This window comes from Megalops cyprinoides, chromosome 11, assembly GCF_013368585.1.
Source record: "Megalops cyprinoides isolate fMegCyp1 chromosome 11, fMegCyp1.pri, whole genome shotgun sequence".
NCBI lineage: Eukaryota > Metazoa > Chordata > Actinopteri > Elopiformes > Megalopidae > Megalops > Megalops cyprinoides.
Genome location: NC_050593.1, coordinates 36,983,429 through 37,009,082, shown reverse-complemented (window position 1 = coordinate 37,009,082; position 25,654 = coordinate 36,983,429). Strand labels below are relative to the sequence as shown.

The 25,654-nt window shown below is 51.2% G+C and overlaps 1 protein-coding gene across 4 annotated transcripts in view; it reads left to right on the top strand.

Moving 5' to 3' along the window:
- The window catches only part of LOC118786017 (tensin-like), a 180,636-nt gene that overhangs the window by 47,042 nt on the left and 107,940 nt on the right, over window positions 1-25,654 (top strand). For all 4 annotated transcript variants that reach the window (XM_036541018.1, XM_036541015.1, XM_036541013.1 and 1 more), the window contains exon 2: window positions 18,783-18,897. In XM_036541018.1, the coding sequence (XP_036396911.1) occupies window positions 18,783-18,897 (115 nt within the window). The remainder of the gene's footprint in view (window positions 1-18,782; window positions 18,898-25,654) is intronic.

Sequence of the window (25,654 nt, the reverse complement as noted above, 5' to 3'; positions counted from 1 at the left end):
GCGTATCATTTTAACTTTGCTTTGAGGAAAATAAAAAGAAGATGCATATGTGGGGCCCCACTGCAAAATATGCAGGACTGTAACATCTGGCTTTTCATAACTGCATGTGCACAGGCATAATGAGCAGATCTTTTTCAGTTCATCATTTCTCATCTCCCTGTTTTGAGTGTGTGTGCGTGTGTGCATGCGTGAGCATGTGTGTATGTGTGTGCGGGTGCATGTGCGTGTGCATGGGTGTGTGTGTGTGTGTGTGTGTGTGTGTGCCCCGAGGTGGCTGTGGCTGGAGTGGGGGGAGGGGGAGGGGGTGTGAGTGACAGCCTGGGGAGAGCTCTGAAAGCCCTCACACACCGCCACTGCTCTCACTACATAAAGAGGCATTTAACACTGTCCAGCTGATTTATGGTCTGAGTGGATCGTCTGCCTCCCATCACCCCCTGAGAGGACAGTCCTGCGCGCCTCACTGCCCACTGTGGCTGAGATCTGGAACATCTCTGCTCTCAGTCCCTTCTCTTCCCTCTCTCCCTCTCTCCCTCTCTCCATCTCTCCCTCTCTCCCTCTCTCTCTCTCTCCATCTCTCCCTCTCTCCCTCTCCCTTTCTCCCCCTCTCTCTCTTCCTCTGTTCCATTTCCTTGCTCTCTCTGTCGGCTAACTCTCTCTCTCCCTGAGTCTCCTGTGTCTATCCCTCTGTCCATGTTGAATTTGTGTGCGTGTGGGGAGGAACCAATCACTTAGAAACTCCCCTTCCGAAGCTGTATTGTTTTGGGATTTTATTGGGTTTTGGTTTGGAACGTCTCAGCCGTGTTTTTTTTCTTCCTCCATTTTTATGTGTGGCTTGGATGTCATCTCACAGATCTAAGCACAAGTGCTTCTCTCTGGGAAAAGGGAACTTTTCAGAGTGCATGGGAGAGGCACATGGTGCGCTGCGGTGGGGAAACGTGTGGATTGCGTGTGCTTTGTGCAGAACGCTAACAGCGCTGAGGTGCAACGCTGCATTGACATGCTTTTAATTCGCAGAATCTGTTATTCATAAGCTTCATGCAGACCTAGCCTAGTGCCGTGAGGTCACGGTTTTCCTGTTTGTCACATGGTTTTAATAATATTTAACCTTGTTTGGACTGACTTTTGGGCATCGTTAGATCATATTTGGAACATTTCTTTCAAGAACATTCAATTATATTTCAGTAATCTTTAAACATGTAGCTGCATAAATAAAATGTACTTCTGTGATGTTATTCCATAGATCCATCTTAGTAAATTATGTCCCCGGGTAACATTAATCCTCTAGTCCTACACATGTAGTCTATGGGTTTTCCCCTGCCTGACTGAGGTGTGAACTGCCAGGGGCTGCAGTGTGTAGGGACTGCTGCAGTCTGTCGGAGCTGTAGGTACCTGCTCCAGCGTGGGCGCAGTACACCGCCAGTGTCAGACCCATAAACGGGATGAGGGTTTGAGTGTGGAGTGGGCTGTTCACAGCCTGGGGCGGGGCCTTGCTGATTACCTCACTTTCCAGTGGATGGTGCTTTGTTCTAATCCTTGGGTTACATTACATTAAATTGGCATTTAGCAGACACTGTATTCCAGATCGACTAACATCAGTTATAGGTTTTTACAATGTTATCCATTTATACAGCTGGGCATTTACTGAGGCAGTAAAGGGCACAGCAGCAGTGCCCCCAGGGGGAGGTGAACCGGCAACCTTTCGGTTAGTCCTGCTCCTTAACCACTATGCTGCATCGCCACCTGTACTGGAGCTACAGAAAGACAAGGCAAGGCAAAGGATGCCCAGCACACTGAAAATAAATCCCAGTGAAGTTTTCATCTGTTTTTAGGTAGCAAAAGTCATGTTAAGTTGTCAGCCAGTGAAGGCATGTTACCAAAACTTGTCCTTGATTTTTTAAAAATTTCTACTTAAGATTAAAAACTTAAAACGTAATCTTGTCTCATTTTGTGTGTGCTGATGGTTCTCTTTTCATTGCTTGTAGACAGCGGTTTATCCATCCATTAAATTTCTTAATACCTTTAATATCTAATGTTTTGCTTCCTTTATAGTTATCAATTTTTGAATACTTACTGCTGAGTTAAGCACATTGTTTAATAGAACTCAAAGTTAAAGTTCCGTTACAGTTGCTCCCACAATGCCCGTTTGCACTGTGTGCGTGTCTGTGTGTGTGTGTGTGTGAGTTTGCGTGTGCAAGTGTGTATGCATATGTGTGTGTGTAAGAGTATGAGTGTACTTGGCCTGACTTCAGTTTAAGACTGCACTGGTCCCTCGTTTGTTTGTGAAGAAAGCCTATTTCCATATAAGGACTCGCACAGCTGCAGATACGGGGGGAGAAGCGTTTTGTGTTTGTGTGAGTGAAACAGGCCTGCAGGGTGAGAGGTTTAAGACGAGCGATTTCGGAGTTTGATCCTGCTTGATTTCTCCTGCAGCCCTCATCGATTTGCCTGCCTTCCCATGCCGTTAGCGGGCTGGGTGCGCTGACAGGGAGTGATTTTGCACTGTGATAAGAGTCTCTCTGCATCGCGCCCGCTGCTGAATCCCCTCCACCAGAAGGTCTGTTTGCTGGTTTGCTGATCAATGCTGTAATGATCTTCACTTCATTATGCTGCCAGCACTCCACAGGACTCTGCATCCCCGCGCAACAGCGCAGCTCACAAAAGCAGCCATTGTCCGCCGCTGCGTCCTGATGGGCTCCAAATTAAAAGCAGGTGCTCAGGTCCTCGCCTCGCACCCTGTTCGTGTTCCTTTTTTCGGCATGAGGTTTATTCTGAGAGCGTTCTGTTGGCTCTTCAGTGTCTCCATGTTAAATTTAGACAGTCTGAGTGAAAGTGCTGGAGTCACGGGGCCTTCTTCGGGGGGGGTGTGTCAGGACGCCTCCGTTTCGCAGCTCCGTCTCGCAGAGAGTGAGCGGAGCGGGACCCGGGGGGATTTGCAGAGATGCTGCAGCCTAATGTGGAACACAAAGTGCCAAAGCAGAAAAGGAGGCTGATTTAGTGCAGCGTGGCTGCTGCTCCGCTCGGGGAAATGTGGTGCCGTTCGAAGAGTGCTGCTTTTTTGTGGGTCCAAACTTTCATCAAATCTCAGCAGTTTCACCAATTAACGCAGTGACATGTTCAGCATAAATCATTTACTGAGTGTTCAGAGTGCAGAGTGGCCTTCAAGAGTCATAAGGGCTCCACGGAAAAGAAGAAAGAGCTGTTTTTCTGTTTCTATTTTAATGTTTTCTTACTCACGGCTGTAAATATCCTCCTATCTGCATTGCGCAATTTGTAACATTTATTTCTTCATGTGTGCCATGAATGTTGTGAGGCTCAGTATTTCCTCTGAAACTGCATGTGTAAAATGTGAGTTTGAATCTGAGCCATGAGGTCTCCAGAGATGTTTAGGCAACATTTAGGATCTGAGCTTTTGTAAACTCCTCTAGATGGTGATGATTAAGGATTTGGATATGGTTTACTAAATCCTGTGCTTGCCATTGGATTCCGTAATTCTACTGTAATTAAATTTTAAATCTGCTCAGCTCAGTGGTGCTCGGTGAGTCTGCTGAACTGCTGTTGAAATGGCCTGGCTTTGATATTTGCTTTTCTCTCCTGTATGTTTTCACAAATGTCGGCTGGAACCTGCTAATTTGAAAGGTTTCAGAGGAAGTATTTTCCCTCAGTCCCTGTGTTCACAGGCTATTCAGTCCTGTTCGTTAGAGCTGCTCGGTAATGAGACTGATTGACTAACATGATAAATTAAACAGCCTGTGAGCTCCAGAAATATGTTACACAACACTCTACCGAGCCTGTTCCTGTGCTTTGCTTTCCTGGCAGAAAGTGTGGGTGTGGAGAGTCCAGGGTCCGTAAGGGGTTTGTGCCACAGTCAGGGCCTGTTTTTGATTCTCGGAGCCCAGAGATGAAGGATTTTCCCATGTCTGTGACAGGGGAAGTAGAGGCGAGGGGGAAGCAGGCTGTAGTCTGACAGCACCCAGAGAGGGAGTGACCTCCTGCGGGGTGCTGAACTGGCCCGACACAGCCTCGCATGCACAGCTGTGGGGAGAGGCCGGCAGGCAGGCCCCCGGCAGGCAGGCCCTCGGCAGGCAGGCCCTCGGCAGGCCCCTCTACCAGCTCTGATTTATGCTGAAAGCTTGTGTCGGCTGCCTCATGGGGAATCGGGACTGTGGGCACTTGCGGGCAGCGCTCTTAGGTCATGGACTGAGGCGATGTGCAGTTCTGAAGTGATTATAAGAGAAAAGACCTCCTGCTCAGAGGTGACTCCGCTGGGTGCTCAGAGGTGACTCCACTGGGTGCTCAGAGGTGACTCCACTGGGTGCTCAGAGGTGACTCCGCTGGGTGCTCAGAGGTGACTCTGCTGGGTGCTGAGGGGTAACTCAGCTGGGTGCTCAGAGGTGACTCCGCTGGGTGCTCAGAGGTGGCTCGGTGCAGCGCAGAGCTCTCTGTTAGAGCTGTGCTTTCATGCCTTGCTGTTTGACGGTGAGATAAAAAAGTGGGATTTTTTTTCTCTCCGCTTCTGGATGACTGACTCATTTCCTCCGAGTCGTCCACAAACCCCTGAGATCAAGTGAGTGGGGGGATGGAGGCGTAGAGAGTGCCTAAAATGCCTTAGGTGCATTTCTCCCTAAATGAAAAGCAGGTGACCGTCCCGTGTGAGGTTAGGGGATGGAGGGGTCACATTCCTACCCCCGGGACAAAGGAAATCGAGTGATGACGGGCTCCCCTCTCCTCTGCCCTACCTTAATTTGTTCGCCCACCCCCCCTGCAGCAGATGGAGACGGGTCCTCTCTCCTGCTTTGGGCAGGTCTGTGCCCTGTCCTCTCACACACAGACCTGTCCCTGCTCAGACCTCTCAGCGACCTGCTCCAGCTCAACCACAGACAAATAAACAGCGAGGAAGCCGAGAGGACTGACCTGTTTCTCTGAACCCTGTGTTTTTATGCAGCACAGAGCTCCTTTCTTCAGAGATCTCTGCAGAAAACACATCTGTGAATGCCTCTGTGTGTGTGCGTCTGGGTGTGTACATTCACATATTCATTTGGCAGACACTTTTATCCAAAGCAACTTACAAGTGAGGCAGATTACAACACAAGCAAAAAGCCACATGAGTCAACAATATTAGAAGCACTGCATGACCAAGTTTCAACGGTTGGCCAGACCAATGGTTGGCCAAGGTACAAGCTTGCTGGTAGAGGAAAAAAGGAGTGGAGTGTGTAAAGGAGCAGGAGGGCATTGTGGGACAGCACTGGAGTGGGCTGGAGCTGCCGGGGCTCAGGGCCACGGTGCGGGTGAATGGGGAGGCGCGTAAGGAGTTGGCGTTTGGCGAGACGGGCTCTGGCTCGGCCCAAGAGGAGCACTTCATTATCATGGCAGGGATTTGCCGTCCTATCCCTGAGCCACTAATCCCTGAGCTGGGGAATCCTTGAGTGTAGACGAGGGGCCGGGACTGTCCCTGGAGGCCGTGGGCCGGTGCCAGGCAGGAGTGAGACGGAGCTGTGAAAGCTGTTTATCCCGTGCCGGGTTGACCTCAGCCCCTCATTACACAGCGATGTGGCGGCTGGCTCCGGAGGGGGGGTGGGACCTGTGTCTGTGTGCTGGGAGCCCTGTGCAGGACGGGGCTGCAGGGCGGGGCTGCATGGGCGTGGCTGCAGGGTGGGGCTGCAGGTGCGTGGCTGCAGGGACGGGGGTGCAGGGTGTGGCTGTGTGGCGTGGCTGTAGGGCGGGGCTGCAGGGCGTGGCTGTAGGGCGGGGCTGCAGGGCGTGGCTGTAGGGCGGGGCTGTAGGGCGGGGCTGCAGGGCGTGGCTGTAGGGCGGGGCTGCAGGGCGTGGCTGCAGGGCGGGGCTGCAGGGCGGGGCTGCATGGGCGTGGCTGCAGGGTGGGGCTGCAGGTGCGTGGCTGCAGGGACGGGGGTGCAGGGTGTGGCTGTGTGGCGTGGCTGTAGGGCGGGGCTGCAGGGCGTGGCTGTAGGGTGGGGCTGTAGGGCGGGGCTGCAGGGCGTGGCTGTAGGGCGGGGCTGCAGGGCATGGCTGTGGGGCGTGGCTGCGGGGTGGGGCTGCAGGCTTCATTGCTATATAAACACGCTGGCAGTAACACATCTGCAGCTCTGGCTGGGCTGCCTGGCGGCGGGTAATATAAATGTTTGGGCAGCGCTGGCTCTCCTGAGCACTCGGACTGTGCAGAAAAATTCAGCGATAATTAGAGTCAGATGCTGGGGGGGCGGCGGTGGGGGTGGGGGGCGATTTCCCTTTGTTCTGAGTGTTGCATTGATGGCAAACATTCATCTGGTGGTGTGTGTGTGTGAGGAGCTCAGGGTCTCCAGCGTGTAGCAGACTCACACCGCTCACTGTCTGTCTGAGCTGGCTGTGGCTGGGCTTTCTTTGGACAGTAGTGTTAATAGTGCTCATTGCACTGGACTCTGGTCTCTGCTCTAATCCCAGCTGGGTCGCAGCTGTACAGCCCATGACTGAGGTAACTCTGCCATTTCACATAAAACTAGACAGATGATGGCTAAATCTGAGGTTACATTTTCCCCAGATAAGCAGTGTAGCAGAATGTGAATTAACAGTGAGTTCCATCCTCCCCTGTAGTTCACCGTGCGGAGCTCAGATAGCCCTATTGTGCAGCAGCAGAATAGCAGCTCTAGTGGGGGCAGTCTGTGGCAGGTGAGGGCCCCAGGGGGTGTGGTCTCCAGGGGTGCAGAGGGCAGGGCATGCTCATGTCATGGTCACAAGCCCCACCCAATCTGTTACTGCGCCTCAATGCTGAAATGTGGTGAAATGTGGTGAACTCCTGCTCTGATGCTCTGACGCTCTGATGCTCTGATGCGTTCTCCTCTCCTTGCTGCTGTGGGAGGAGGGTGAGCTCTTTCTCCTCAGGTCTTCACTCTCCCTCCTTCACTGAACAGAGCTTCCCTAAGCAGAGCGCTGAGAGACCAGGATCGTGTCCTCTCCTCTGACTGCAGTTTGCTTTGTTTCACAGTAAAATCACAGATTTTACACTCACTCTCATGCATACCCATACTGCACATTTCTTTAGGGACAACAATGCACAACAGCATTTTAAATGGACCGTCACAGGGAACTGGGGTTAAAAAAGGTCATATATTTATTCAGTCATCATTCATGTTTGACTCCACCTTCTTCCTCCTGTGTCCGTGTTATCGTGCTGGGTCGGTGTTAGGAGTTTTGCTCTGCACTGAAAAGTCAGTGCCACAGAACTCCTCCTTCTGTAGGTTTCTGTGTGTTGAATTCCTCAGTAATTGGGACTGCAGGTTTTGGAAAGTGACTTTGTTCTGGGATGTGTGGCCGGTTCGGGCCCCTTGTGCAGGTCAGTGTGGCGGCTTTACAGCCCCTCACAGCTGGCCCTGTGCCACCAGGAGAATTCCTCCCCAAAGCGTGTTTCCAGGATACCAGCCCCACAGCATGGCTGAGCGACCCCCCCTCCCCTCTCTCCTCCCTCCTGTTGCTTATGATCATTAATTCATTGGTCTTTTTTACAAATAAATCAGTTGGCGCTTCTCAATGCCCCCCTGTGGTCTGGCTGTCCCGGGACAATTCCAGACCAGCCCCCGCTCAGGAGGGGCACCCCCCCCCCCCCCCGGGAGGAGGGGATCCCATTTCAGGGGCTCCGTGTGGGGGCCCCACGGCCGCTCATGTGACCCAGAGAGAGGATTCTGCCCCGGTTAGTGTGTGGGGATGGTGGAGAGGGAAGGCGAGGGAGGGGGGAGAGGTCAAAGGTCAGACGTCCCGCTGGGCAGTGTTTTGTGAGCCCAGGAATAGCAGTCCTGTGAAAGAAACGGTGTGCGAGACAGTGGGTGGTGTTTAACAGGCCGCGCCCCTCCCAGACCCCTCCCCTCCTCAAACAGCAGATGGAGTCCGCCACGACGACCCCCAGCATCCTTTAATGGCTAACTTCCTCTGACCCAGACATATGTCATTCCATATGCAAAGTGCTCTGTGAGCAAACCCTTTCTCTCAGCGGAAATGAGGAGGACCTTGCAGCCAGTCCCCGGGATGGACAGTGAGAGAGAGGCTACAGAGAGGAGAGGAGCCTGTGGATGCAAACCACTGAACCGTGTGGTTTACCCCCAGCAAGCCTGCTAACGTCACAGCTGTGAGGCCAGTGTGCTAAGAATTTCATTTTGAAGTGGAAGAAAAGATGAGTCACAAGATCATCTATGCAAGATTTTGATTGGTGGAAGATTTTGATTGGCTCACAATCATCTTGGCTGTCTGTCACAGATTTCCCTCATTGTCACCACCATTACCTTTATATGATATCAGGAAGGTATCCAGGTCCTATCTTCTGCTGTCATGTCTTACTTGATTGAAATTGGATGGTCTCCCACATTAAGCACCGGAGATGAATCTCAGAGCTGCTAAGTGATTGATTGATCTGAGGATCAGAATCTCCCTCTAAACAAAATGAACCAAAAGCAGATTTTGTTTACAAGTGTAAAAATGAACCCATGCCAGCTTAACAGGCTATCAGCAGAAAACATCCCATAAAATGCTTTAACAGTGGCTGTTTAATTACTGCCTTTTACAAACTGTGAACTCTTCTTGGGTTTCAACTCCTGAGAAGTGTGTGTTTGCATGTGTGCATGTGTATATGTCTGTATGTGTGTGTGTGTGTGTGTACATGAGTGTTTGTGCATATGTTAGTATGCAAGCATGACTGTATGTGTGTGTGCATGTGTGGGTGCGTGTTTGTGGGTGTGAATAAGCGTGTGCGTGAGTGCATGTGTGCATGTCTGTGTACACTCACGTGTGAATAAGCGTGTTCGTGAGTGCATGTGTGCGTGTCTGTGTACACTCGCGTGTGAATAAGGAGAGGGTAGGATGCAGCAGTGTGGTTTTCGCTCTCGTTCTAACCTGGGGAATGATTCAGGGGAACTCTCTGGCAGGGAGAGAAACGGCTCTCTGGGTGACCTTACGCTGCAGGAATGTGTCTGGCTGCCGGGGAAGCAGGCCTCTCTGGCTAAGTGTGTGGCAGCCATTACGGCTCTCACTGTAAAAGCTGGGTTCTGTTAAAAGGGGCTGTGGCTCGCTGGTTTTTAAACGACCACAACTGGGTTTTAAACTCTATTACTTAACTTTGGTCAGACGTATGAGGCGGATTTAATAGTCCTGGATATTTCCCTAGCTCATCTGGTGAGAGATTTGTCTAAAAAAATTGATGTACAGACTTTCTGCTGCTATTTGATGTAGGAGTTTGTCTAAGGGAGTTCTGCTTCGTGTCCTTATTTTTAACATGCTGGAGTTCAAATGTCACTACATGGTTACCGTCACATTGCAGATGTTTTTTACTCTTTGGGAACAGGAATGATCTTTTCATGCTACAGTAAACAGACACTCTGAATGTGACAATGACAGAGTGCCATCGATCCCCGCAGAGGGGACAGCTGTGGGATCGTACTGTGGCACACCATGACTTCATTTAAAGGGTGGAGCTTAGCCTGACAGCAAGCCAGGCCTGACAGCTGACACAAACAGTGTACTCATCACAGGAACATTCTCTTACACACACACACACACACACGCACACACGTACACACACGCACACGCACACACACACACACACACATACACACACATGCACAGATAATATGGGTTCTGTGTTTTGATTGCATGTGAGACTGATGATCTGAAGGCAGTGTATCAGTGCATTGGTGATGGCAGCGGAGGTCAGAGAGGATGTAAGAGAGAGACCGGATGATCTACAGGTGTTCAGGTGTTAATGCTGTTTTACTGGGAGCTCTCAGATGTGCTGGCTGTAGAGGTGGAAACAAAGAAGAAATTTTGCCTTTAAACTGATTACTCTGCACCTGTTTCTGTTTGTTTTGCTTAATTAACAACAGAGTTAATTTGCTGAATAATCCATATCCACTGGCCACTGATGCCTTCTCTCTTAATTGTTTTTCCTGTAGTAGTGCTCTTTTTCATGGCATGACATCACCTCACAGCTACACATAGCAAGTATTTAAAAGACAAAAATACAGTCAGCACAGTCAGTGGAAACAGGTAATGATAACCCTTTTAATTTAAATCGTCCACTGACTGCACAGCGCTCAGTCTTTGAAGACAGAGAGCAGCTAAGGCTGTTGGACAAACTGAATTCAGACAGCTGTGAAGTTTGAGAAGATTAGCTGAGCATTGAGTTCACCGCCTTCCCTGGTAGAGGGTAGAGAATAAACTAGTGAATCTTCTCACTGGATACCGTATGAGCAAGAGAGACCACAAGATGTGATTAAGACCAAGGAAATTAGGTGCCAAATGGCAAGGGTTATTCAGATAATCAATTGCTTGGAAGTTAATTAAACAAAACAAAGAAAGATTTAAAGAAATCTTTGATTTTAAGGTTGCTCTTGCTGAAGAGACCCCCAGTGTTCTGACTGACCCTGTACAGGAGGGTGCCTGTTTACAAAGTGAGCTCCATGGCCTCTCCCACTCTGCCCTGTGGGCGATGCCCCACCCTGCCACACCCCCCTGCGGCAGCCAGTCGCAGCCCCTCAGACCCCGAGAGGTTGGCGCGGTGCCAGGCCTCTCTCGGTGCTCGTGGAGTGGCCCCTCCTTCCTGTCGTCTCTGAGAGGGGTCTCCGCCCGGCACTGCGCACGGCTTTTCATTAACTAAGTGAGAGAGAGAGAGAGGCAGAGGGGCAGGCGGCTGTTTTACCGCCTCTGAATTCTAACACCACTCTCCTTAATGCCCTCTCACAGGGCGTCTCCCCCTCAAACCATGTGACCCCGCGGCCCCTCCCCCCTCCCCAGCAACACCAGGCCTCCCCGTTCTAACACCACTCTCCTTAATGCCGCTCTTACAGGGCGTCTCCCCCTCAAACCATGTGACCCTGCGGCCCGTCCCCTCTCCCCAGCGACACCAGGCCTCCCCGCAGTAAATAGCCAATGGCGTGTTGCGTGTGGCCGCGCTCGGTGGAGTCTCAGAGGCAGTGTGGCCTGCAGGTGACCTCGCGACGGCTCCGCTCGTTCTTCGGGCTGAGGAAACGGCCCCACAGTCACAGTGCAGACACAGGGAGGGGGAAACTGGCCTGGACCCACGGAGCAGTGTCTGCAGTGTGGCTGAGGTCTGACCGATAGTGGGACTGTCTCTCTCAGCGTTGTTAGCCCTTCAGTGGCCTGTTTTACTGGTCCTGTGGGGGATGGGGGGGGGGGGGGTCGTGGGGCTGGTTAAAGCATCCTCTGAGAGGTAGACGTTCCCCAGACATTCTGCTATGGCCATCAGAGGCTGTGCCCGGTCAACTCAACTCATTTGTCATCTATGCAAGCTGCTCTATCAGGACCTGCGACCTGAGCTGTGCTCACACAGCTCTCTCTTCCTCTCCTCCTTTCTTTTTCTCACCCTTTCTCCTTCTCTCGCTCCCTCTCCCCCTGTCTCTCTGTCTCTCCCCCTCTCCCTCTCTCTCCCTCTCTTTCTCCCTCTCTTGCTCTTTCTCTATCTCCCCCTCCCTCTTTCCCTCCCTCTCTCTCTGCCCCCCCCCCTCCTCCTCATTGTCTTCATGCGGGGGGGCTGATTGTGTATGCCTCTGTTCCCATGGGCTTAGTGTCTGAGCTCAGCTCTGTATACCCCAGCGCGTGAGTCGGGGGGTCGGGGTGCTGTGTTTGGGGGCGCGTGAGTGGGGGGGTCGGGGTGCTGTGTTTGGGGGCGCGTGAGTCAGGGGGTCGGGGGTGCTGTGTTTGGGGGCGCGTGAGTCGGGGGGGTCGGGGTGCTGTGTTTGGGGGCGAGTGAGTCGGGGGGTCGGGGGTGCTGTGTTCGGGGGCTGCTCTTCTCCTTTTGTGCCTGTCTTAAGGGACAGGCGAGGGTGTTTTTATGGTTGGCAGCCTTCCTGCAAAAAGACACTCTGTGAATGTACCAACATGATCACAAAGAGCACAGCTTTAGTCTGGGGTGTCCCCCCCCCCCCACCCCCCCACCCCCCCGCCCTCATTGGTACCCCAGACACATGGGATATGAAAACTGTAAACACGCCATAAGCATGTTGCCATTCTCCTAATGACTCAAAACAATTAGAGACACAAAAGAGACTCTTTTTCTGTTTGCACAATGTACAGTATTTACACTGTGTTTGGGGGCAAACAAGGAGGGCGTATTTCACGGGCTTCAGGAGGCTACGAAGGGGACAGTTTATGAGTGCTTTCTTTCATGCTTTGGGAAAGATAATAAAACTCATAAGAGGAAAAGTTATTTCAGAAGAGCAGCTGCAGACAATCATTAATGGGAGTGAAAACAGGAATGTCTGTTTGGCTTTCAGCTTTTCAGGAAGAAGCGATCAGGAGCGTGAGATGGCAGTTGGGGTGAGATGGTCAGCACTGCGGTGGTCTTTTCGGCTGTTTTTGTCCTCTCCAGCCTATATGAATGGGAAAGCACACAGGCTCTGCTCCAGGCATCTCTCCCTGTGTTGAACTTGTGGAGATTGAGACGTCTTCCTGTCTGGTGTCTCCCCCTCAGTGCCCTGCACTGTCTCAGGGAGAGAGACACGAAAACAAGCGCCACCGCACTCAGGACTCTCAGACGGGCCCTGTGCGTGTTCTCACTGAAAGAGGAAACAAATGAACACATTACAGAATGAGCTTTCCCGTCCGCTCTGGGAAAGCAGCGCTTCCTACAGCGTCCGATTACTGCTAATGAAAATGAATGAAATTACGCACTCAGCCCAGGCAATGCTGCAGGCGTTTCCATAGTAACTGTGTAAAATGTCATAGTATGTGCGCCATGGCGACTGGCAGCCATGGAAACAGGACTCTGGCGGTCTTGATGACCAAGATGACAAACCAGGGCAGAGACGCAGGGCATGAACCCCATCACTTCCTGTGACAATTTACTGCAACTTTACTCTTGGAATGAAGAGGAAATAAAGATTAAATCTAATCAATATATAATCACTTTTCACTCACTTTCATGTTTCTCTGCCAAGTGGCCTTCTGTATAATTTAGTGATTTCTCAGCCGTCCTGTGGTGCTGTGCTGATCCAGCCGCAGGTTCAGGGAGAGCAGCGGGGAAAGCTAAATAAACCTCCCTCAGGCTCTGGCAGAAACAGCCCTTACAGCGAGCGCAATTCCTGTGGTGTTTATGCAACTGCAGATAAAGGCTGGAGACGGGGAGAACCGGGGTGAGTGGGCATCAAAACGGGGTGAGTGGGCGTCGCCTGTAAGGTGGGGAGTGGCAGTGATCGTCCGCACTGTTACCTGCACAGGTGCAGCAGACCTGTGGCTCAGTCTCTCAGACACAGCTGGTTCTGCTGACCGTAACCGCTGTGTTGCAGAGGGTCTGTGTGTTACAGGTCATTACCGCTACGTTCAGCCTGGCGCTCCACGGTTGTGACTCATGTTAAATCCTAGCCTCAGCTCAGTTGCTCTGTATGGGCCACCGATGTGATCCCCTCAGCGGCCACACGGGGCACTGCATCACTGGTGCCTAACTGAAGGCTCTTCATTAAACACGGCCACTGACTGAGACACGCTACTACAATGGCAGGGGCCCCAGTCCCACACAAACAAACAGAGCCAGGCCAGCCTCTGGCATCTCCAACGCGACACGCGGGCCGGGATAATCTCCCACAGAAACGCCAGCGCCCGGGCCCTCCCTCCCAGACCTGCCCAAATCACACTCACCGTCGTGCCAACCCAGAGGCCCGCATAGCTCCATTAATTGTTTTAGGCTAACCAGATTAGGCTAATCACATTACGGCGAGGTTAGGCGTAACCGGGAGTGGGAGTGAAAGGCCGTCTGTCTCCCTGTCTCCTTGTGGCACTCTCAAGGTCACACGTCACCGGCGGGGCCACGCCGAGGAGCTGGGCGGTGTGAGGGGCCCGTCTGACAGGATGAGCCAATCAGCCAGGAGGGAGGAAAACGGCAGAGTCACTGAGAAACTTTCCCCCTTAATAGATTTTTTTTTAGAATAACAGGCAATAAAAGGAGGAGGTGTAGATGCATGTAAGAGATTTACACCACAGAGATTCCATGAGATCAGAGCGGAGACAACACTGACTGAATCTCTCTCTCTCTGAGCTCCTGATAGAGGGAGAGAGAGAGAGGGAAAGAGAGAGAAAGAGAGGGGAGGGAAAGGGGGGGGGAGAGAGGGAGAGCGGTGTGGAGTCTGTTGTTTGGTGTGAAAACATAATCAGGGTGTCTGGTCTGATTCAAATCCTCTTGCTTTTGGTCATGTGTTTGAGCAGACTGGTTTGGCATGACTGCTTAAATGATCAGTCATTGATGCAGTTTTATAGGTTTCATGCAATATTTTGCTAATATAAAACACATATACAGCTGTTAGCATTTGAAAGTGGAGAACACTTTATAATTATAGTAATAATGGAAATAATAATAAAATAATTAATAATAAAATAATAATTCTAGAAATTTCCTGAAGTATCTCCAGGTTCTTCTGCATTTCTCGTGAAATTATCTTTCCTCAATGATATCAAAGAAATCAGGTGCACCTGACATTGTTTTATCAGGTGCACTGATTCCTTTGATATCATTGAAGGAAGATAATTCAACAGGAGCTGACCTCTCTCAGTGCTGGCTGGAATGAGACTAACCATGGATACGGTGCAGTCTGTTCATTCATCGAGATCAGCACTAATTGTTTTTGTAGAATGAGATTACCGTTTCAGTTGCAGTTGCATTGTTAATTAAGACAGGATGAGAAGTTAATCCCTAAATATTCCAGGATCACAGAGGCGCGGCCAGGCGGGAGGTCCTGGTGGAGTGTGAGAACCGCCGTGTCTTGCAGCGTAACCCCAGTGTGCTGTAGCTCGCTCAGAACCATGCGCAGAACGCTGCAGCCGGCAGCACCACGCTCTATCGCTCGGGTCCCCAGCTGTCCCGTTGACCATGGCGGAGTCTCAGAGTGGATCTGCAGGTCTGCGGGCGGGAGCTCTGCGGGGCGTGGGGCCTGGGAGAGGACACTGCGGGGTGTGGGGCCGGCAGCCCGGGAGAGGACTGTGCGGGGTGTGGGGCGTGGAGCCCGGGAGAGGACCGTTGCAGGCGTGGGGCCTCGGAGAGGACGCTGCGGGGCGTGGGGCGTGGAGCCCGGGAGAGGACCGTTGCGGGCGTGGCGCCCGGGAGAGGACTGTGCGGGGCGTGGGGCGTGGAGCCCGGGAGAGGACCGTTGCGGGCGTGGGGCCCGGGAGAGGACTGTGCGGGGTGTGGGGCGTGGAGCCCGGGAGAGGACCGTTGCGGGCGTGGGGCCTCGGAGAGGACGCTGTGGGGCGTGGAGCCCGGGAGAGGACCGTTGTGGGCGTGGAGCCCGGGAGAGGACGCTGCGGGGTGTGGGGCCCAGGAGAGGACGCTGCGGGGCGTGGCTCTGGCCCTCCTGCTTGCGGGCGGCCTGCTCTCCGTTGCGTTTGTCTGTTTTTCCACACGCTGTGATGAGGAGGTAATTGCTGGTGTGGAGGCTGCGCTCGTCTGGGAATTCGCGATGGCAGGCCGCCGCGCCCGTGCCCTGACATTCCCGCTCTTTTTCCACAGCGTGTTCCCAGGGCCTGGTTTATAAGGGGCGCAATGTGCCAGCCACATGGCCCATCTGAGCCCTCTCCAGTCCTCAGCTTTTAATAAAAGCCTGACCAAAGGAATACCTCTCTGCTCTGCATTTCTGCACTTTAATGCTGGCATTAGTTTGAAGGGGTTGTTCCTGGGTTTCTCACAGCCCCAGCGTACAGCAGGCCTCTCGCAGATCCCAGCCCCCTCAGTCCTGCAGTGTGCAAGCGTAAAAAATGGGTCAGGTCCGTTTGGGCTCCTGGGTGGGTCAGTGGTTGTGGCATTCGTCTTGAGCGCATCGTCAGTGTGTCGTCAGTGTGTCATCAGTGTGCCATTGGGAGCCAATGGGAGCCCAGCTGCGTTGCTCCTCCCAGATGCCTGCCGGTTGCTCTGATGATGCCAGCAAAGCCACACCCACTCTCTGGGAGGTGCGTACTTTGCTGTAGTGCGCCGGGCAACTTGTAGGGTGAAAAATCGCTGCTGTTGGTGTGCGAGTGCGCGGGGCGTGGCAGTCAGAGTCTTCACTGTAAGCACACATGCACTGTGGATCAGAGTGCAGTTTATTCAAATAGCCTGAGAGCCGTGAGAGAGCGATGGTCCTCTGGAGAGGATAAAAGCTCACTGTAACCGAGGAGCAAAATGGGAACCAGCTGAATAAATACTTAGAGGAAGTGATGTCACAGGCTGAATCACCAAGGATGTCCATCACAGGGCGCAGGGGAGAGCGGAAAACAAAGAGGGAATGCGATACACAGTGCCACAGAGCTGGAGCCGGAGAGAGAGCGACGCTGTTGTGGAATCAGTCAATCTGACTTTTCCTTTACCCCCTGAAAAAAAACCCCAAAAAACTCCAGAACACAGTCTGTGAAAATAAATCCTTGAGAGATGTAATTACGGGGAAAGGAAACAAGCACAGCAGGCCAGGGTCCTTTCAGGGGAGTCGCAGACGCTGTCAGATCAAAACGATTTCGAGCCGTTTACATAACACACCTGCGGCAGAGGCAAGGTGACTGCGTGTTTGTGTCCAAATCTGTCTTGTTCTTGGACAGTGCTGCTTCCCTCCCCCCATTAAAGAAGGGGGGGGGGGGTTTCCAGGCGCCCTGCCGGGCAGTTTTCCTGCAGAGGTTTCCATTGTCCAGCACTGGGACTGCCTTTCAGCCTGCCCTCTCCCTCACTCAGCCTGGCTGCAGGGTGTGGGGAGACCTGTAGGGGGTGCACTTTGCTGCCTCTTCCATCAGTTAATTTGACCAAACTGCTGCAGATTTCTCTTGTCCATTTTCAGTGCTGATTGATCCCAGTGTTTTCATCTGTGCCCCAGTGTTTTCCTCTCTTTCCCGGTGTTTTTATCTCTTTCCCGATGTTTTTATCTCTTTCCCGGTGTTTTTATCTCTTTCCTGGTGTTTTTATCTCTTTCCCGGTGTTTTTATCTCTTTCCCGATGTTTTTATCTCTTTCCCGATGTTTTTATCTCTTTCCCGGTGTTTTTATCTCTTTCCCGGTGTTTTTATCTCTTTCCCGATGTTTTTATCTCTTTCCCGGTGTTTTTATCTCTTTCCCGGTGTTTTTATCTCTTTCCCGGTGTTTTCCTCTCTTTCCCGGTGTTTTTATCTCTTTCCCGGTGTTTTTATCTCTTTCCCGATGTTTTTATCTCTTTCCCGGTGTTTTTATCTCTTTCCCGATGTTTTTATCTCTTTCCCGGTGTTTTTATCTCTTTCCCGGTGTTTTTATCTCTTTCCTGGTGTTTTTATCTCTTTCCCGGTGTTTTTATCTCTTTCCCGGTGTTTTTATCTCTTTCCCGGTGTTTTTATCTCTTTCCTGGTGTTTTTATCTCTTTCCCGGTGTTTTTATCTCTTTCCCGGTGTTTTTATCTCTATCCCAATAGCCGCCTGCAGTGTCTGTTCCCCGTTCACATGAAAAAAATGTCTTCATGCAGTTCAGTGTGTGCAGTGTGAGGCTGAAAGAGAATTCAAATAAGCAAAGAATTGCTGAATGCGTGCATGCTGAATGCGTGCATGCTGAATGCGTGCATGCTGAATGCGTGCATGCTGAATGCGTGCATGCTGAATGCGTGCTTGCTGAATGCGTGCATGCTGAATGCGTGCATGCTGAATGCGTGCATGCTGAATGCGTGAAACAGCTTCTACCACCCTCACTGCAGTGTTTTCAACCTTAAAGAAAATAAAAGTCTAAGATTATTAAACACTGATAACTGTTGCATTGCTCTGTAAGAAAGCAGCATTTTCTCATTGCGAGAATTACACACAGAAATAGGATATATCTAAGTGTCTTTTTTGTTAATCTGGTTCTATAGCTTAGACAAGATGCAATGTACAGGCGTGGAGCAAAGGTGAATTACATGGTGTTTACAAAACTCAAAAATCACCAGGGCAATATGCAGCACGTTCACTGGAGTGGAATGAAAACAATAATTAGCAATTAATGTACTGACCTAGCTAAACATTTGCCTTTACAAGAAATTCGTTGGCTTGTTTCTCAGGGGAAAAGGCACAGTTACTTTGAAAATACTTACAAAAGTATAAATGTAGCTTTGTAGATCGTCTTTGCTCTTATGTCAATAGCATGGCATTTAACTAACTAATGCCAAAAATGAGCCTAAGTCACATGTTGCCACATCTTCACGGAATGAGGGACAGCTTTTCCATCTCATTTCGTAGTGGTATCCTCCTCTAACTAGTTTAGTTGCTAGTTTAACTGGCATTAAATTAATGGAACCTGGGATGCTGACATGTTAGGTTAGCTGAAACCGTCGTCATTCACAGGTTCATGAAACACACCAGCTCTGTGCTGCCTGCTGGAATACAGGGCTACCTCATGAATTTTAACACACGAAACCGCATGAGATGATGAGGCAGAGCTGGGCAGAAGCAGCTCCTGCATTTTCCCACAGCGTTTAACGCGCGGCTGAATGAGATGCTATCCTCTGGAGTCACGCTGCTTGGGCTCTTTGTGGCGTGCTCTGCCCCTCGCTTATAGCGCCTGTGTTTGCAGGTGTCCTCAGTGTCTCTGCTCTGTTCACATGGAAACGATACATAATCAGGAGACGCTAAGTGCTCCAGGTCGCCCGTTTACGCCGCCCTCTGATGGCTTTATTTCCCACAAACCTCCTGTGCTGTGCCTGCCAGAGCTCTCACTCTGATCTGGTCACTGAAAGCCAGAGAGCACTGGCTTCCCGGTGTGCTGCGAGGGGATGGGGCGAGTGAAACCGAGGCTACCATTGCGAAGGGGCACGGAAGCATTAACCCTTTCCTCTCTGTTTGTTTCTGCAGCCGGAGGAGTTCGAGGCAGTCCACTCTCACACCTTCCGCGTGAAGACGTTCAAGAAGGGCAAGCACTGCGGCGTGTGCAAGCAGACGGTCAGCAAGGACGGTCTCATCTGCCGAGGTCAGTGCCACACAGCGGCCTCCACCTGCGTCCAGCAGCCAAACAGTTAAGCGTAAAATAGTCCTTCTGGACCCAGTGAAAAAGCGTGGGTGGCAGGGCTGGAAAACGAACCGCATTAAAAAGGGAGAAAAATAGATCTGGTTTCCACAATGGAATTGTGAAATGTTTCGGGTCGAATAATAGCGAGTGGATTCTGTGAGGCAGAGATCTGTCCAATGGGACGATCCCTGAGGGAAACTGATGGCGTCACTGCAGTGAGTCATCACCAGGACCTGCTGTTGCGCAATTCTCTCAATGCCCCCATGGGGGGACCATAAAGAGACGTGTTCCTGTCAGGATGTGGCGGAAGCGTCTGGTGCCAATGATGCCCTGTGGTGGCCATGTACATGCCCCACCTCCAGGGTGAAGTGGCTGGCGTTTGGGCTGGCGGTAGCACTGGCGTTTGGGCTGGCATTAAGGGCTGCTGTTTGGGCATCTACAGAGGAAAGATTAGCACAGCTTTCCCTTGGCACACGGAGGGTGTCTCGTTTGCTGCTTCTGAAAACACGGAGGCGTCCTTCAGCTTTGTTCTGTGTGCTCGGGGAGCTGTGTGGAAAACAGCTATTGTGTTTTTCTTCTGCTGTAATGAAAGCTATTTATTGTCTCTCCCAGAATGTCCTGTGATTTCACACCGGGACAGGAAACGGAGACAGGCGAAAGTTAAATACTCTGCTCCTTTTGTTTTACTTCTGCTCTCTTCGTACATTAAACAAACTTTGTTTTTACTGTTCTTACATAAGACTGAACCCTGCCAAGAGGAGTTTTAGCATTCTGCTGATTGTGAAAGCGAGGTGAAGTAAAGCTCTATCAGCAGCATTGTGCAATACAGAGCGTAGTGAATGTGCAGCCGCGGAGGGAGATGCGTGCAGACCGCGCTGCTGTGTGAGAGCTCGGCTCATTGGAAGCAGATGCTGAACTGCTGTCCTCGACGCACAGCTACACGACGCTAACGCCATGCGGGTACGCGGCTGCCTGTCAGCCGCAGCGTGGCTGTCCCGGGCGCTCGTCGGGACGGCTGTACCACACACCTGTGTTTCAGTGGCATGTGACCGAACTGTCCCCGCCCTGTGAGGACGGGCAGTGATGCATGTCATCACGCACGCAGCCAGTGACACGCCCAGCAGACGCTGCACCCAGTGACACGCCCAGCAGACGCTGTACCCAGTGACACGCCCAGCAGACGCTGCACCCAGTGACACGCCCAGCAGACGCTGTACCCAGTGACACGCCCAGCAGACGCTGCACCCAGTGACACGCCCAGCAGACGCTGCACCCAGCCGGCCTGACAGTCCGGCAGCTGGGAGCTGCACGACTAACCCAAACTGACACCCAGAAAGCGTCTCCATCTAGCAGGCCGAGCACAGGGAGCGCAAACGGCAGCCGGATACTCACGGCCTTCTCCCTCCTGCCTGCGATGAGCACGTTCTGAAGAGAGCACATGTGCCATCAGACTGCATCCACTGCTGTCCAGGGCTTCAGGTTCAGTGAATCAGCCTGTGGTGGTTCAGACTAGGACCTTCATGAAGGTAGAAATGCCTAAAGGGAGCAGTCTGAAAGCTTATTGGCTATTGACTGCATTTTTACAGTTTAACATATCATATCCAATCAGAGCATAGAATTCCTTTCACACCTGAGAATTGAATCGCATTCCAGACTCCACCCACATCTCACTGTAATTGTTTGGACTGACTGAGTGCACACTAAGCCCCTTGATAGAGCTGTTGGAAACTGCTGGAAACTTTCCTGTACATTTTTCCTGCACCTTTTCCCTGTGCCATATGATGGCCACTCAGCCAGAGGGAGCTCACCTCTGTGTGACGGGTATCGGTTAAAAGGTGCAGTGGATTCGGAGGCTCGGCTCGGCCGCCGCAGAATCCTCAGACCTGTCGCCTGATGCTGATGCTGTGTTCACTGTGGGTGGCTGTTACTCCACGGATGGCTTCCTGTTTAACAGCAACACCACTGCGCCCCAGCAAGCTCCCTGAGGGGGAGAGAATCAATCAGACCCCAGTGGGGCAGAACTTCATTAGCTGATCCTCTCTCCTGACAGCATCACTCAAACAGACAGTCAGAGGGAGTTACGGCCACTGTCCCAGGGGGCGGGGGTGGGGGTGTAACTTAATTTGGCTAATTCCACCCCTTCCACTGAGCATCTGGAGGGAAGTCATTATCAGGGTTCAGAACCACGTTTCCAGTGGATGGTTCCCCGGTCTGTCCAGCCGGGAAATGGCTGGGATAGAGAGCAGCAGGGCACAGCTCTCAGGCAGATGGAACATCAGTTAATATTAAATGCAAATTTCACAGCGGTACTATAATGTGTATAAATTTCTCAGCGGTACTATAATGTGTATAAATTTCACAGCGGTACTATAATGTGTATAAATTTCACAGCGGTACTATGATGTGTATAAATTTCACAGCGGTACTATAATGTGTATAAATTTCACAGCGGTACTATAATGTGTATAAATTTCACAGCGGTACTATAATGTGTATAAATTTTTCAGCGGTACTATAATGTGTATAAATTTCACAGCTGTACTATAATGTGTATAAATTTCACAGCTGTACTATAATGTGTATAAATTTCACAGCGGTACTATAATGTGTATACATTTCTCAGCGGTACTATGATGTGTATAAATTTCTCAGTGGTACTATAATGTGTATAAATTTCACAGCTGTACTATAATGTGTATAAATTTCACAGCGGTACTATAATGTGTATAAATTTCACAGCAGTACTATAATGTGTATAAATTTCTCAGCTGTACTATAATGTGTATACAGTTCAGTGGAAGCATTCCAGCAGTGAAGAGGCGCTCACAGTCTGAGCATGCAGCTGTGGAAGCCCTGCTGGCCTTCGTGTCGGGGCAGGCGCCCCGATGGCCAGGTGGCTGTTCTGTTTTAGTCTCAGCCCAGTCTAGGATAGAGGTGGATACCTGGTTCACAAAGGACAATGTGGCTCCTGATTTTATAAGTAACTTTGAAAATGCCTTCAAGATTTAGTATTTTAGCTGATCTGACTACCTGTAAAGTAGTCAGATTTAGTATCTCAACTGATTTGAGTATCTGTTCAGTACTCAGATTTAGTATCAGCTGATTTGACTGCCTTTTAAATACTAACATTTAGGATGTCAGCTGATTTGACTGCCTGTTCAGTACTCAGATTGAGTGTCTCAGCTGAATGACTGTTTGTTCAGTACTCAGATTGAGTGTCTCAGCTGAATGACTGTTTGTTCAGTACTCAGATTGAGTGTCTCAGCTGAATGACTGTTTGTTCAGTACTCAGATTGAGTGTCTCAGCTGAATGACTGTTTGTTCAGTACTCAGATTGAGTGTCTCAGCTGAATGACTGTTTGTTCAGTACTCATATGAATCCCAGCAGTTCTGGGCTCTTTTCTGCCACAGCTGAATCGCGAGAAAAGGAGCTGGACGCAAGCAGGCCTGGTGTAATACTCTTAACTGAGGTGTTGATGCAGGGTGAATAAGCCCTCCTTTTGTGCTGAAATTTCCGCAGTCCCTTTCAGCAGAGCAGAGCTGGCGTGCCCTGGCTTTCAGATGGCCCGGCCTCGGCGGCGCTGTTAAAATTAGCCATGCCGCATTATCCTAGATAAGAGTATGCAGCAGGAAAACATTGTGTCAGACAAACAGGCAGAAAGTGGGACACCTGGCGGAGTCGGGGGGCTGGTCTCCGCGCTCGGGATCAGGGAACCGAAAGGGCGGGGCGGGGGGGGACAGCAGACCCCACCCCACCCCCCCCGGGCTCTAACTGCAAAAGGAACTCTGCACCCTCTGTTTGAAGATGCAAACTAAGAAGACCTCACTGTAGTTCCAGTGTGTGAAGAGCAAATGTGTCTCCAAAACTTGATCTTCAGATAGTTGAGAGCAACAGCACACAAACATGTCCCGCAGTGTGTATGCTTCTGCCATTACAGTCCTCATTAAAATCACACTCATTAATCACCCCGATGACTCAGCTCTGCCCACGCAGGCAGGATCAAAGGAGCAGACATTAATCCCACAATAAACACGCAGTATCAGGTGATTCTTAGAGAAACATTAGCTGCGTGATGTTGGCTCGTTGGGTGAGTTTATATATCCGCTGTATGGCAGACTTGTAGGAGAGCAGATCCAGTGCAGCGGTGGGTGCAGAGAGTGCTCGTGGCTGCACAGGTAGAGGTAACTGGTGCACAGGTAGGTGTACCTGGTGCACAGGTAGAGGTAACTGGTGCACAGGTAGGTGTACCTGGGGCACAGGTAGGTGTACCTGGCCAGGAGATGTCGGGGGGGGATTAGAGGGTGCTGGCAGGCTGAAGAGGCCTCCCACGCGCAGGGAGGGAGTGGAGCCAGGTGACATCACGTTGTGGTTTCTCCCACACCGCAGGCTGTCACTCAGCCCGATGCTTATCGCAGGCTGCAGTCGATGTCTGCTCTGATTGGATGGGAGGCAGAGGTCGGTGCCAAGCCTGAGCTGCTCCAGCACGCCTGCGGTCTGCACGACGCGGTGAGCGTGGGCCTCTGAGGAGCCATTCACACGCCGTCTGAGGCTAACGGTCACCAGGAATGCCCTGCGTGCTTTGAGGAGCCATTCACACGCCGTCTGAGGCTAATGATCGCCAGGAACGCCCTGCGTGCTCTGAGGAACCATTCACATGCCGTCTGAGGCTAATGATCGCCAGGAACGCGCCGTGCGCGGGGGTGTGTGGCATTCAGGGAGCGGTGGCGCCCCTGGCCCTTCCTCTGGGGGGCGCTGTTTCCACTTCCCCTCCCCTCTGACCTGTCTCACTGCCAGCGGGCCCAGGTGAGCTGTGCCAGAACCGGCGTTTCCTCTGCGCCGTCGCCAGGAAGTGTTGCTAGGCCCCGTCACAATGGGAGCATCCACCACTGACGCAGTCTGGCTCGCGGCTCCTGGTGACGCTGGCCTCTGGACGAGCGGGAAGGTTTCTGCACGTGTGCCGCTCTGGAATGGATGGTGGAGCGCAGATTCCCGGTTAGTTCCCGATGTTTTCTGGGGTACAGGGCGGGCGGAATCCGCTGCCCTTCCTCTGCAGTATGTTGGGGTACAGGAGGCGCGTGAGGGTGTGAAGTCTCCTGGCAGGAGACGAAGTGGCCCCAGCTACTGCTCCACACTCTGACCTTGTTTGCTTCTTAATGTCGTGTTTGGGAATGTAGGTTATATTAATCCACATACACATCATGGACTTTCCCGTGGAAACAGCCCAGGAGCATAATGCTCTCTCAGGCTACGCTGCGTATCTTGCACAAATCCACTCTTTATTGGGATGTTATTAGAATGTGGCTCTCTTCCCCTCGGCCTAAACGCTTCTCTCTAATTAATGCAGACTTTTTTCATGTGCGGTTCTCTCAGGGGTTGGACGGCTCTGTGTGCGGCCTGGACTCTCTGATGAAATATTGATGGAGTGTTTTATTAATCAGTACGTCTCCGGATGCGTCCCTACTGGCCGCACACACACACATACATGCGCACGCACGATCACACACTCACACACATACAAACACACAACACACGCTCAAACACACACACGCGCATACATGCACACACACACACGCATGCATGCACACAGACACATACAAACACACGCACGCACACACACACACACACACACACACACACACACATCCATCAGTGCATTAGATTGGGCTAACGTGATTACTGTCTGCAATCAGCTCAATGAAGCTTCCCGCGGTGGGCCCTCTCCCTGTCCCGGAACTGTATTTATCAAATGAGGGGAGCAGAATGTTGTTTGTGCCGGATAGGCAGTATACCATGACTGATTGGCTGATCGACCAGGTAAATCATTTCAGTCGTGCTGTCAAACAGTGGGTGTGGTTTCCCTCCCAGTGATTAGGGCCCATCCTTTAACGTGTGGGGCAGTTTTCCCAATGTTCCTCTCAGTCATTTCTCTGAAATTCTAACCACTTTTTACATGGTGATGGAACATCTGAAGTGTATGAGGTAAACACTCTTATTCATGGTCCTGGCCCCTGCACACTCACACACTGAATAAAAACAAGACCCTCACTACCGAACACACCCACAGTGCAGCTGCTATCTGAACCCTCCTTCCTGGTTATGCTGCTGCAGACCAGAGGAAGGGAAACAGGCACAATAATGGCTGTGCTGTCGTAACAGTGCCACCTTCTGGCTCATTTCAGACGTGCGGGACTTCGAAATGTCTCTCGGCTTTTACTCGTCTATGTTTTTTAAATTAAAGAAAAAAAGTTAAATGCTTTTATACCCTGATCCTATGATGTTTCTGAATTATTGTTAAGGCTAGTTTCCTCATTTCATGAAACTGAAGGATCTGCTTTGTAAAGACTAATGATTAGCACATATACGCGTTAGACGGAGGAGACTTTGGATTGTCCCTGTGACCTCTGACCTCTGACCTCTGACACCCAGTGGTTCAGCCAGGTGCATCCCTCTGTTTTTCCCAGCAGCCTCGGACCCAGTTCAGACCCAGCCTGTTCTGCGGTCGGACAGACTCCAGTCATTCCCCAAGCCTCCGAGCCGCACACTGCAGGCAGCATAGTGATTAGTCAGTTAATGGGTTTCTTAAAGCTGCATTTTATTTGAATTCACAGTTAGAATTAGATACTAACTGCTGTGCACTTGTATTTAGTGCTTCAGGTATTAACTTGATGTCTTCTTGACACCCCGCTATGCACACTGTATTTAGTTACTGTATGTTTG